The 12768-nt window shown below is 40.3% G+C and overlaps 1 protein-coding gene across 4 annotated transcripts in view; it reads left to right on the top strand.

The window, feature by feature from the left end:
- Positions 1–12768, top strand: part of SLC16A9 (solute carrier family 16 member 9) — an 83640-nt gene that overhangs the window by 52555 nt on the left and 18317 nt on the right. For 3 of the 4 annotated variants that reach the window (XM_001926829.5, XM_084997021.1, XM_021072688.2), the window contains exon 3: positions 8247–8390. The exons of the other annotated variant lie outside the window; for it this stretch is intronic. In XM_001926829.5, coding sequence (XP_001926864.1) covers positions 8247–8390 — 144 coding nt within the window. The remainder of the gene's footprint in view (positions 1–8246; positions 8391–12768) is intronic. 4 annotated transcript variants of the gene reach the window in all.

Raw genomic sequence — 12768 nt, 5'->3', positions numbered from 1 at the left:
CCAGGGATTGAAACTGTGTCCTCATGGAGGCTAGTCGGGTTCGTTAATCACTGAGCCACGATGGGAACTCCAGTTTTATCGTTTTTAAATGAGGTCTTTGGACGCTTTCCAAGGTCTCTTCAAGCTCTAAAATTCTTTGTCTTTAACCTCTGACATCAAGATTTTTTCCTCTATTTGAGCAGCAGTTGATGTGTGAAAGAGAATTTTTTCCTCCTAGTTTTATTGCGATATAATTGATATACAGTGCTGTATAAATTTAAAGTGTACAGAATAATGATTTGACTTACATATATCATGAAATGATTATCGCAGTTAGTGAACACCCATCATCTCCTGCAGATCAACATTAAAGAGATAGAAAAAAATATTTTTTCCTCATGATGAAAACTCTTAGGATTTATTCTCTGAATGACTTTCATATATAACATACAACAGCATTATTTATATTTATCATGTTATACGTTAAATCTCTAGTACTTATTTATCTTCTAATTATAAGTTCGTACCGTTTAACCACTTTCATCTAATTTCCCCTCCCCTCCCCTACCTTTGGTAACCAAAAATTTGATGTCTTTTCCTGTGAGCCTGTTTGTTGGCTTGTTTGTTTGTTTGTGAAGTATGTCTGACTTACAACACTGTGTTAGTTCCACTACACAGCTTAGTGATTTGATATTTCTATACATTTCAAAATGATCACCACAGTAAGTCTAATTACAATATGTTGCCATACTTTAAGATATTACATCATTATTGACTATATTCCCCACTGTATATTTCTGTACCTTTCATACCTGTGACTCATTTATTCTGTAACTAGAAGTTTGTACTTAGTCATGCTCATTCATTCCTCTCCTCCCCACAACCTTCTCCTCTCCATCAACTACCAGTTGGTTCTTTATATCTATGACTCTGTTTTTGTTTAGATATGTTTGTTCATTTGTTTTGGTTTTTATTTTTTATTTATTTATTTATTTTGGTCTTTGTCCTTTTAGGGCCACACACGTGGCATATGGAGGTTCCCAGGCTAGGGGTCTAATCGGAGCTGAAGCTGCTGGCCTATACCACAGCCACGGCAATGCCAGATCTGAGCCATGTCTGCGACCTACACCACTGCTCACAGCAATGCTGGAGCCTTAACCCACTGAGAGAGGCCAGGGATCGAACCTGCAACCTTATGGTTCCTAGTTGGATTCGTTTCCATTGTGCCACGATGGGAACTCCTGTTTTGGTTTTTAGATTACACATATAAGTGAAATCATAACAAGTATTTGTCTTTCTCTGTCAGACTTCATTTCACTTAATGTAATACTCCCTAATCCATGCTGTTGCAAGTGACAAGATTTCTGTTTTTTATGACTAATATTCCATTGTAAATATGTACCACGTCTTCTTCATCTATGCATTTATTTATGGATATATAGGTTGGTTTCATATCTTGGCTAGTCTAAATAGTACTGCTCGAACATTGGGATGCTTATGTGTTTTTGAATTATTATTTTTGTTTTCCTTGGATAAACATCCCGGAGTGGAATTGTTGGATCATATGGTAGATCTATTATTAAGCTTTTTGTTTGTTTTGCTGCACCTGTGGCATGAGGCAATTCCAGGGCCGGAAATTGAACCCATGCCATATATGTGACCTGAGCCACAGCAGTGACAACTCCATATCCCCATATCCTTAACCCACTTTACCACCAGGGAGCTCCTAATTTTAAGTTTTTGAGAAATCTCCATATTGTTTTCCATTGTGGCTACACCAATTTGCATTCCCACCAAGAGTGCCTGAGGGCTCCCTTTTATCCACATCTTCTTCATCAGCTCTTGTTATTTGCTATCTTTTTTTTTTTCTTTGTCTTTTTAGGGCTGCACTTCCAGTTCATGGAGGTTCCCAGGCTAGGGGTCTAACTGGAGCTATAGCTGCTAGCCTACACCACGGCTACAGCCATGCCAGATTCGAGCCACGTCTGTGACCTACACCAGAGCTCATGGCAACGCCAGATCCTTAATTCACTGAGCAAGGCCAGGGATCCAACCTGACACCTCATGGTCCCTAGTCGGATTCATTAACCACTGAACTATGATGGGAACTCTGTGTTTTTGTTTTTGTTTTTTTTTTTTTTTAATTTTTTTTTAGGTGACAATTTTTAAAGAAGTTTTCAATGTACTGTTTTCATCTGTCAAAGAATTTCTGCTCATTTCTTCCTTTTTTTTATTACTCAAATGAATTTATCACATCTATAGTTGTATAATTATCATATCAATCCAATTTCACAGGATTTCCATCCCACAACCCAAGCACATCCTCCCACCCCCCAAACTGTCTCCTCCGGAGACCATAAGTTTTTCAATGTCTGTGAGTCAGAATCTGCTCTGCAAAGAAGTTCCGTCTGTCCTTTTTTCACATTCCACATGTCAGTGAAAGCATTTGATGTTGGTGTCTCATTGTATGACTGACTTTACTTAGCATGGTAATTTCTAGGTCCATCCATGTTGCTAAAAGTGCTGGTATTTCATTCCTTTTAACGGCTGAGTAATATTCCATTGTGTATATGTACCACTTCTTCTTGATCCACTCCTCTGTTGATGGACATTTAGGTTGTTTCCATGTCTTGGCTATTGTAAATAGTGCTGTAATGAACATTGGAGTACATGTATCTTTGTGAGTCATGGTTTTCTCTGGATAGATGCCCAGAAGTGGGATTGCTGGATCAAATGGTAGTTCTATGTTTAGTTTTCTGAGGCATCTCCATACTGTTTTCCACAGTGGTTGCACCAATTTACAATCCCACCAACAGTGTACTAGTGTTCCTTTTTCTCCAGACCCTCTCTAGCACTTATTGTTTGTAGACTTTTTGATGCTGGCCATTCTGGTATAAGGTGGTACCTCATGGTGGTTTTGATTTGCATTTCTCTAATAATGAGTGATGTTGAACATCTTTTCATGTGTTTTTTGGCCATTTGTATGTCTTCTTTGGAGAACTGTCTGTTTAGATCTTCTGCTCATTTTTTGATGGGGTTGTTTTTTTTTTTTTTTTTGGTGTGGAGCTACAGAAGGTGTTTATAAATTTTGGAGATTAATCCCTTGTCAGTTGATTCACTTGCAAAGATTTTCTCCCATTCTGTGGGTTGTCTTTTCTTTTTGTTTAGCATTTCCTATGCTGTGCAAAGACTTTGACGTTTGATTAGGTCCCATTTGTTTATTTTTGTTTTTATTGTCAATACTCTAAGAGGTGGATCTGAGAAGATGTTGCTATCATTTAGGTCAGAGAGTGTTTGGCCTCTGTTTTCCTCTAAGAGTTTTATAGTATCTGGTCTTATATCCAGGTCTTTAATCCATTTTGAGTTTATTTTTGTGTGTGATGTTAGGGAGTGTTCTAATTTCATTCTTTTCCATGTGGCTGTCCAGTTTTCCCAGCACCACTTATTGAACAATCTGTCCTTTCTCCATTGTATATCCTTGCCTCCTTTGTCATAGATTAGTTGGCTGTAGGTGTGTGGGTTTAATTCTGGGCTTTCTATCCTGTTCCACTGATCTATATTTCTGTCTTTGTGCCAGTACCATGCGGTTTTGATGACTGTTGCTTTGTAGTATAGTCTGAAGTCCGGGAGCCTGATTCCTCCAGCTCCATTTTTCTTTTTCAGGATGTCTTTGGCTATTCTGGGTCTTTTGTGCTTCCAAACAAACTTTAAAATATTTTGTTCAAGTTCTGTGAAAAATGTCCTTGGTAATTTGGTAGGGATTGCATTGAATCTGTAGATTGCCTTAGGTAGTATAGTCATTTTGATAATATTAACTCTTCCAATCCATGAGCATGGTATATCTTTCCATCTATTTGTGTCATCTTTGATTTCTTTCATCAGTGGCTTGTAGTTTTCAGAATATAGGTCTTTTGTCTCTTTAGGTAGGTTTACTCCTAGGTATTTTATTCTTTTGGATGCAATGGTAAACGGGATTGCTTCCCTAATTTCTCTTTCTGATCTTTCATTGTTAGTATGTAGAAATGCCATCAAGGAGTTCCCATCGTGACTCAGTGGCTAACAAATCTGACTAGGAACCATGAGGTTGCAGGTTTGATCCCTGCCCTTGCTCAGTGGGTTAAGGATCCAGCATTGCTGTGAGCAGTAGTGTAGGTTGCAAACACGGCTCGGATACTGTGTTGCTGTGGCTCTGGCGTAGGCCGGTGGCTACTGCTCCAATTAGACCTCTAGCCTGGGAACCTCCATATGCCGCAGGATCAGCCCTAGAAAAGGCAAAAAGACAAAAAAAGAAAAAAAAACGAAATGCCATCGATTTCTGTGTATTAATTTTGTATCCTGCGACTTTGCCAAATTCGTGGATGAGCTCTGTTTTCTGGTAGAGTCTTTAGGATTCTCTAGGTATAGTATTATGTCATCTGCAAATAGTGATAGTTTTACTTCTTCCTTTCCAATTTGGATTCCTTTTATTTCTTTTACTTCTCTGATTGCTGTGTCTAGGACTTCCAAAACTATGTTGAAGAGTAGTGGCGAGAGCGGACATCCTTGTCTTGTTCCTGATCTCAGTGGGAATTCTTTCAGCTTTTCCACCATTGAGAATGATGTTCACTGTGGGTTTGTCATATATGGCCTTTTATGTTGAGGTAGGTTCCCTCTATGCCCACTTTCTGAAGGGTTTTTTATCAGAAATGGGTGTTGGATTTTGTCAAAGGCTTTTTCCACGTCTATTGAGAGGATCATACTGTTTTTATTCTTCGTTTGTTAATGTGGTGTATCACACTGATGGATTTGCAGATATTGAAGAACCCTTGCATCCCTGTGATAAATCCCACTTGATCATGATGTACAATCCTTTTAATGTATTGTTGGATGTGGTTTGCTAGTATTTTGTTGAGGATTTTTGCATCGATGTTCATCAGTGAAATTGGCCTGTAGTTTTCTTTTTTTGTGGTATCTTTGTCTGGTTTTGGTATTAGAGTGATGGTGGCCTCATAGAATGAGTGCTCATTTCTTCCTTATGCTTAATTATTTTCCAAAGAGTCATGTACTAGGCAAAAGTGATTTAAGAATTTATCCAAAAATTGATGATAATACTATGTACTTTATAACATAGTGCTTTTGGTTGTACATGCTGTAAAAATTATTACCCTTCATCCCACCCTCAGCTTCCCAAACCCTGGGATTCCTTGTGGAGTTAGCATGTATTAAAAGAAGCATAAATTTAAAGTCCTACTCTGAGAAGGAAACTTGAAACTTTTCAAGTATGCCAGTAAAAATCTCTCTTTCAGTTCTGTGTGCCTGTTCAATTTGTAAACACTGACTTTCAATGTCAATACAGTTTGTAAACAACAGAGAAGGGTCATGACTTTATGATGTCAGACATCCATTTATGAAATTTGACTCTTAAAAATCATTTCTATTTTTTTTAATCATTTCTATTTTTGAGGTATCTAAGTATTTCTCATCAGGTATATAGACAGCTCAACTATCAATGATAAGTTTGGTCTTTCAAATGGATTTTCCTCCCAAAACTGGTATAGAATGTTCCCCTCTGTTTGTCATGTAAATATGTAACATGAATAAATATGTATAAATATGTGTCTGCTTTCCTGTACTGACTCACTCACAAGGTCCTGAAATGACAGGAGCCAGATGCTATCTGGGGAGGAGCAGGGGATAGCTGTAGGCTTTGAAAGCTAATGGCATCTCAGTGGTTATAACCTGGTCTTTTTTTTTTTTTTTTTTTTTTTTTTGTCTTTTTGCTATTTCTTGGGCCGCTCCCGCGGCATATGGAGGTTCCCAGGCTAGGGGTCGAATCGGAGCTGTAGCCGCCAGCCTACGCCAGAGCCACAGCAACGCGCGATCCAAGCCGCGTCTGCAACCTACACCACAGCTCACGGCAACGCCGGATCGTTAACCCACTGAGCAAGGGCAGGGACCGAACCCGCAACCTCATGGTTCCCAGTCGGATTCGTTATCCACTGCGCCACGACGGGAACTCCATAACCTGGTCTTAATTATGCACTTAAGGTACTCTAGGGAGTTCCTGCTGTGGCACAATGGAATGGGCAGCATCTCTTGGAGCGCTGGGACACAGGTTTGATCCCTGGTCAGCAGTATTGGGTTAAAGGATCCAGTGTTGCCACAGCTGTGGCGTGGATCACAACTGTGGCTCAGATCTTACCCCTTGCCTGGGAACTCCATATGCCATGGGGTGGCCAAAAAAGAAAAAACAAAAAGGTACTCTGGTGTTGGCTCAGCAGGTAAAGGATCTGGTGTTGTCACTGCTGTGACGTGGGTTCAGTCCCTGGCCTGGGAATTTCCACATGCCATGGGCATAGCCAAAAAAGAGACTCTGGTATCAGCAAGAATGTTGGACTTGGCATCATTAGGTCTTGGCTGTACCACTTATTATAACAATGAGACTTCAAGTGGACAACACCGTCTCAGCTGAGGTTTCTTAATTTTTTTGTCAGCGTTGAAGATAGGTACAGAAAATATACATGTCATGAAAGCGTAGTTCAATGAATTTTTTACAAGCCAGATACACCCACATAACAAGCACGTACACGTCCAGAAAAAGGATGTTGGCAATACCTGGAAGCTGGACTGTGTTTTTCTAGTTAATAGCTCCTTGCCCCTTCTGACTGTAGATTAATTTTGCCTGTTTTTGTCCTTTTTTTTTTTTTATGGCCACGTCCATGGCATATGGAAGTTCCTGGGCCAGGGATTGAATCTGAGCCATAGCAGTGACCTGTGCCACAGCTACAGCAACCCTGAATCCTTAATCCACTGTGCTGGGCCAGGAATTGAACCTGTATCCCAGTGCTCCCAAGATGCCACTGGTCCCTGTGCACCACAGCGGGAATTCCTGTACATTTTATGATTGGAACTACACAGCATGCTTTTCTGTGTTGTGTCTTTCACTCCACATACATTTGTGAGATATACCCACAGGGCCCTGTGTAGCTGTAAGTTCTTCATTATAATGGCCAAAGGTAGTCCATTGTATGAATATGCCAGAATCTACTTATGCCTTTTACATCTGAAGAATATCTTGGCTGGCTACTGTGACTAGTTCTGCTGTGTGACCATTTCCGTATACCGCTTATAATAATTTGTACCTTGAAAGATTGTGGTCAACTCAAGATATTTCTCTCTGCTTTCTTCCTTTTTTTTTTTTTTTTTTCCCTTTTTATAGCCACACCTGTGGCATATGAAAGTTCCTGGGTTAGGGCTCGAATCAGGCCAGGGATCGAACCCGCATCCTCACAGACACTGTGTCTGGTTCTTAACCAGCTGAGCCATAATGGGAATGCCTCTCTTTGCTTTCAAATGTTGGGCTCTGTTTTCTACCATGGTCTTGGACAACTTCTCTGAGCTTCATTTTCCTCCCATGAAAGAATTTCACTACCCCTTAAATCCCATGGGTAGAACTTGTCCAGATAATGGTCTCTTTTGCTTATCAGTCAACAGTGTACTTCCTCCCCACAGTTCCAGGTTACATGTGGGATGCAGAACAGTGATACTGACATTCAGGCCTGGGTGGGTGGGGTGCAGGCACTGGCCGCACCTGCCGGAATATTCTTTAGGAAGGGAGCAATCACCTCTCCCCTCACTTCATCCCGCTATAGGGTTGCTCTTGATTGCATGTAGTGCATTATCAAGGTTATGCTTATCATCCATTCTGTGACTGGCCTGGTACTGGATTAGAGCTCTGAGTAGAAGCGATGTATGGCACATATGGGAGAAGGAAGTCCTCAGAAGAGTGTGAGGGTTAAGAGGACGGGTTCCAGAATCAGATTGCTGGGTTCCTACTTCTTCAGTGCTACTTGGGAGAGACTGCTGCTGTAACGCTCCCTGCCAAATTGAATAAAGTCTGACTCCAGAACCCCAATTTCTTTTTGTTTTTTTTTTCTTAGGGCCACACCCACGACATATGGAAGTTCCCAGGCTAGGAGTTGAATTGGAGCCATAAATGCCAGCCTATGCCACAGCCACAGCAACACAGGATCTGAGCTGCCTCTGTGACCTATACCACAGCTCATGGCAATGTTGGATCCTTAACCCACTGAGCAAGGCCAGGGATCAAACCCACATCCTCATAGATATTAGTTGGGTTCTTAACTCAGCTGAGCTGCAATGGGAACTCCCTATCATTGTTATTTTATAATGGAAAGAATCACTTTAAACTTATGATGGGATGAGTAATTTGCATTGTAGAGAGGAGGTTATTGTTAAATAAGTGAAGTTTTCATGTATGATTTTAGGTCCTGTCTGCAGCCTATGTGTCTCATCTTTTGGAGCAAGAGCCGTGACAATCTTCAGTGGCTTCATGGTAGCAGGAGGCCTCATGTTGAGCAGTTTTGCCCCCAATATCTACTTTCTGTTTTTTTCCTACGGCATTGTTGTAGGTAAGAAACCTGGTCACTGTAACTTTTCTAAGCTTTGAGAGTCAAATATCATTTACCAGTGTGACATTTATTGTTCACTTACTATAAGGAGTGAAAATGTTCAAGGATAATTCACTTCCAGCAATCATTTCACCAAAAACTGTTGCTTTAGTGAAATGTCTGCCCAGTGAATCAAAATATTTCAAAGGATAAATGTGTCATATGATGTACATTATGTCTTCTTGCAAGGCACAGCGAGGCTTTTCATTTCAGCACTTGTCTCTCTAGCACAGAAAAAGAAAAGGGAGGGCATGAAACTTAGATGTCCATGACACCTGTCACTTGTCACTAATTTAGGAAGTGGTCCCTTTCCTATTGGGCTGTTGAGCAGAGCTCTGTTGAATTGTTTGTTGGTGCTCTAAACATCCTGCTTTCACAGCATCTGTGCTCAGGGCCCCAATCACAAAGTCATAGCAGAGGTAACAAGTAGATTTTAAAGCACATAATAATAATTACTATTATTCAGCCATAAAAAAGAATGAAATAATACCATTTGCCACAACATGGATGGATCTAGAGATTATCATCCTAAATGAAGTAAGTCAGACAGAGAAAGTCAAATACCGTATGAGATCATTAAAAAAAAAAAAGCACAAAAAACCGAAATGATTCAAATGAACTTATTTACAAAACAGAAACAGACTCACAGATCTCAAAATCAAACTATGGTTACCAAAGGGGAAATGTTGGGGTGGAGGGAGGTAAATGAGGAGGTTGGGATTAACAGATACACACTAAAATAAAATAAGCAACCATCAAGGACCTGCTATATAGCACAGGGAACCCTTTAAGGGAAAAGAATCTGAAAAATGTGTGTGTGTGTGTGTGTGTATGCAGACATTTACACACACACACTACATATATAACTGAATCACTTTGCTATACACCTGAAACTAGCACAGCATTGTAAATCAACTATACTCCAATAAACTTTAATTAAAACAGTAATAATATTTATTTATTTATTTTATTTTTTTTGTCTTTTTTTTTTCACATGGTGTGAGATTTTATTTATATGAAATGTATGGAATAGGCCAATCAATAGAGAAAGAAAACAGATTAGTGGTTGTCAGGGGCTGGTGGAGGGGAACAGAGTGTATATGGACAAGAGGGATCCTTGGAGCTATCAAAATGTTCTACAACAGCCTGCAATAGATCCAGCTTCAACTAAATGGATTAAGCTCAGTGTTATTTACTAAAATTTAGTAAGTGTAACTGAACTTACTTTAAAAATCATTGAACTGAACACATAAAATGGGCTAATTATATTGTATACACATAATACCTTAATAATAAATAATAATAATAAAAATAAGGAGTTCCTGCTGTGGCACAATGGGATTGGCAGTGTCTCTGCTACTCTGGGACGTAGGTTCAATCCCTGGCCTGGCATGGTTGGTTAAGCTGTGGGTTGCCACAGGTGTGGCATAGGTGGTAACTTTGGCTTGGATCTGATCTCTGGCTGCGGAACTTCTTATGCTGAGGGTCTGCCAAAATGAAAAAAAGAATAAAGTGGGAGGAATCTTCCACCCCATATTGTGGCTTGCTGTAAAGCTACTTTGGTGAAGACTGTGGTGTTGGCAGACAAGAAGGCATGGAGATCAATGGACCAGGGCAGAGAACCCAGAAACATTCAACAAATAGCCAACTGATTTTTTTTTTTTTTTTTTTTTTTTTTTTTGGCTTTGCCCATAGCACGTGGAAGTTCCTGGGCCAGGGAAGGAACCCGTGCCATAGCAGGGACCCAAGCCGCTGCAGTGACAACGCCAGATCCTTAACCCACCGTGCCACAAGAGAACTCCTTTGTGTTCTTTACCTAAACCCTAAAAGCCCTTCACCTAAACCTCATGCCTATGCCAACAATGTTTTTTTTAAAGATAAAACATTGCTACAGCCCCAAAGCAGGAGTCACTTTTGCACTGGTACCTGAAAGATAAGTGAGGACTGGCGCGGTGGAAGGTTGGTGCTCAGGGGCGACGAACAGGTGCCAGAGCCGCCAACTCTGCACCTCACAGACCCCACCCCCGCGTGCTCACTAGCCAACCCCCAACGAGGTAGGGGCGGGGTGGAATTTTTTTTGTCTTTTTTTGAGGGCCGCACCCATGGTATATGGAGGTTCCCAGACTAGGGGTCTAATTGGAGCTGTTGCCCCTGGCCTACACCACAGCCACAGCAACACCAGATCTGAGCTGTGTCTGTGACCTACAGCACAGCTCACGGCAAAGCCAGATCCTTAACCTACTGAGCGAGGCCAGGGATCAAACCTGCAACCTCATGGTTCCTTGTCAGATTCATTTCCACTGCACACGACAGGAACTCCCAATTTTTTTTTTTTTTTGAAAGAAAAAGCATGAGCAAAGAAAACTGAATGAGTGGTAGGGATGTTGATGATCTTGATTACAGGAGAGAAAAAAATAGAGGAATCAGGGCCTGAGAACACTGACAATTTGAGGGGGGGATGCTTTTATGAGGTATTGAACTCATTATAGTCAATGTTAATTATTCAGTGTCCCATTATTGTGAACTCAATATTCCTAGGGGCTGTTGGTAGGGAATTTTTAAAAGATTCTGGCTTTCAAAATTTCTTCTTAATGTCTGAAAGAACTTGATTTTGTTGACTACCAATATTCCTCTTTTTCACAAGGGACTTGTTCCCCAATAATAAATAATTAAAATAATAGCTACTAATATTCAAGTATGTACTGTGTGCTAGGTCTGCTTTTTTTTTTTTTCTTTCAGCCACACCTGTGGCATTTGGAAGTTCCCCAGGCCAGGGATTGAATCTAAGCTGCATCTGTGACATATGCCAGTGCTGCGGCAATGCAGAATCCTTAACCCACTGGGCTGGGCAGCACCAGAGACAAGCCTCATCATTAACCCACTGCACCACAGCAGGAACTCTTATTAAACTCTGCTTTTTATGATCACAGTCAGTCTTCACATGAACCCATTTTACAGAGAGGGAAAGTGAGGCTCAGCAAAGTGATACTACCTACCAAAGCCACATAGCTAGGAGGCTTGGAGTTGCGTCCATTCAGTCTGACACCAGATCCTGACCTCTTTTACATGTTTGTAATTATTTTTAGAACTCTTTAAGTTTATTTTGAATTTAACTACATACTCTAATACTACTCAAATCATAGTCTAAATAAGCAGGTCACTTGTGAGTTCTTTGAGAACAGGTTTTATGTTTGATATTTTATATTACCCATTCTCTATAAAGCTTAATACAGTTTAAACCTGTACATGCAAATGTGTTCATCTCTGGTGTAAAATTTGAAAGTATTCAAGGAATAGTCATCTTACATTCTCGTCTAAAATCATGGAAATAAATATGTTGATATTTGTGCAAGAACATTGAATTATTCCTTTTAGGACAAACTCCTTTTTATATAGCAAAACTGAATCATTATGTCAGTGGTATGATTAGGGCACTTTCTCCAGAACTTTGGACTAAGCATTTAAAATTTCCTGGGGTTCTGCTCCCTCATATGGTTACATATCCAAAGTTGTCACTGACTTAAAAATTGACAAGTGAGTGATAGCATAGTATTTGCATTACCCATAGGTAAAAATGAATTTTTAAAAAGAAAAAAAATCAGTGTACATTGTCTAAGATTTTATATACATTGTCTAAGATTTTATATACATTGTGTTGGAAGCATATCTAAAGGTATATAGAAAGAAAAAGACAAAATTAATTTATTCCCATAACTAAATTTGAAAATTTCTATAGCAATGGAGACCAAGCTGTGAAACTGACTTTGATTTGGCTGATGTTGGAACCTTTCAATAGCTAACTCTGTCCTCCCTTCACCATGAATGATGATCTTCAATTAATTAGATAGGATTTGACATTGGTCTTGATTTACTCTTCCGACTGCTGCACGTGGTGTTGGGCTTATAGGGCTTCCACTGGGCTCTCCCCACTATGGTAACTTTTATTCCACTGGACAAAGAACAATGTAGAAAGAAGGTTGTACAAACTGCCGCATGCATGTGCTCCAGTTAAATATCAGGAAGTGGGAAAATGACTGTAGGATGGGTCCCTGGACTCCATGGACCCACTATGAGACCCTCCTCTAAGGGGAAGTCATGTAAATGTTTCAGGCCCCTAGTTAACACTGCCAGTTCAGGAGTTCCTGTTGTGGCTCAGTGGGTTAAGAACCTGATGTAGTGTCTGTGAGGATGCAGGTTCGATCCCTGGCCTTGCTCAACTGAGTTAAGGATCTGGTGTTGCAACAGTCGTGGTGTAGGCTGCAAATACAGCTCTGTTTCAACCCCTAGCCCAGGAACGTCAATATGCTGCAGGTGTGGCCTTAAAAAAAAAAAAAATGTC

Source organism: Sus scrofa, chromosome 14 (assembly GCF_054392235.1).
Source record: "Sus scrofa isolate SSC_HxYL_T2T_F1_AM1 chromosome 14, Sscrofa_HxYL_maternal_Yorkshire_Landrace_v2.0, whole genome shotgun sequence".
Taxonomy (NCBI): Eukaryota; Metazoa; Chordata; class Mammalia; order Artiodactyla; family Suidae; genus Sus; species Sus scrofa.
This window is presented reverse-complemented; position numbering and strand designations above follow the sequence as displayed.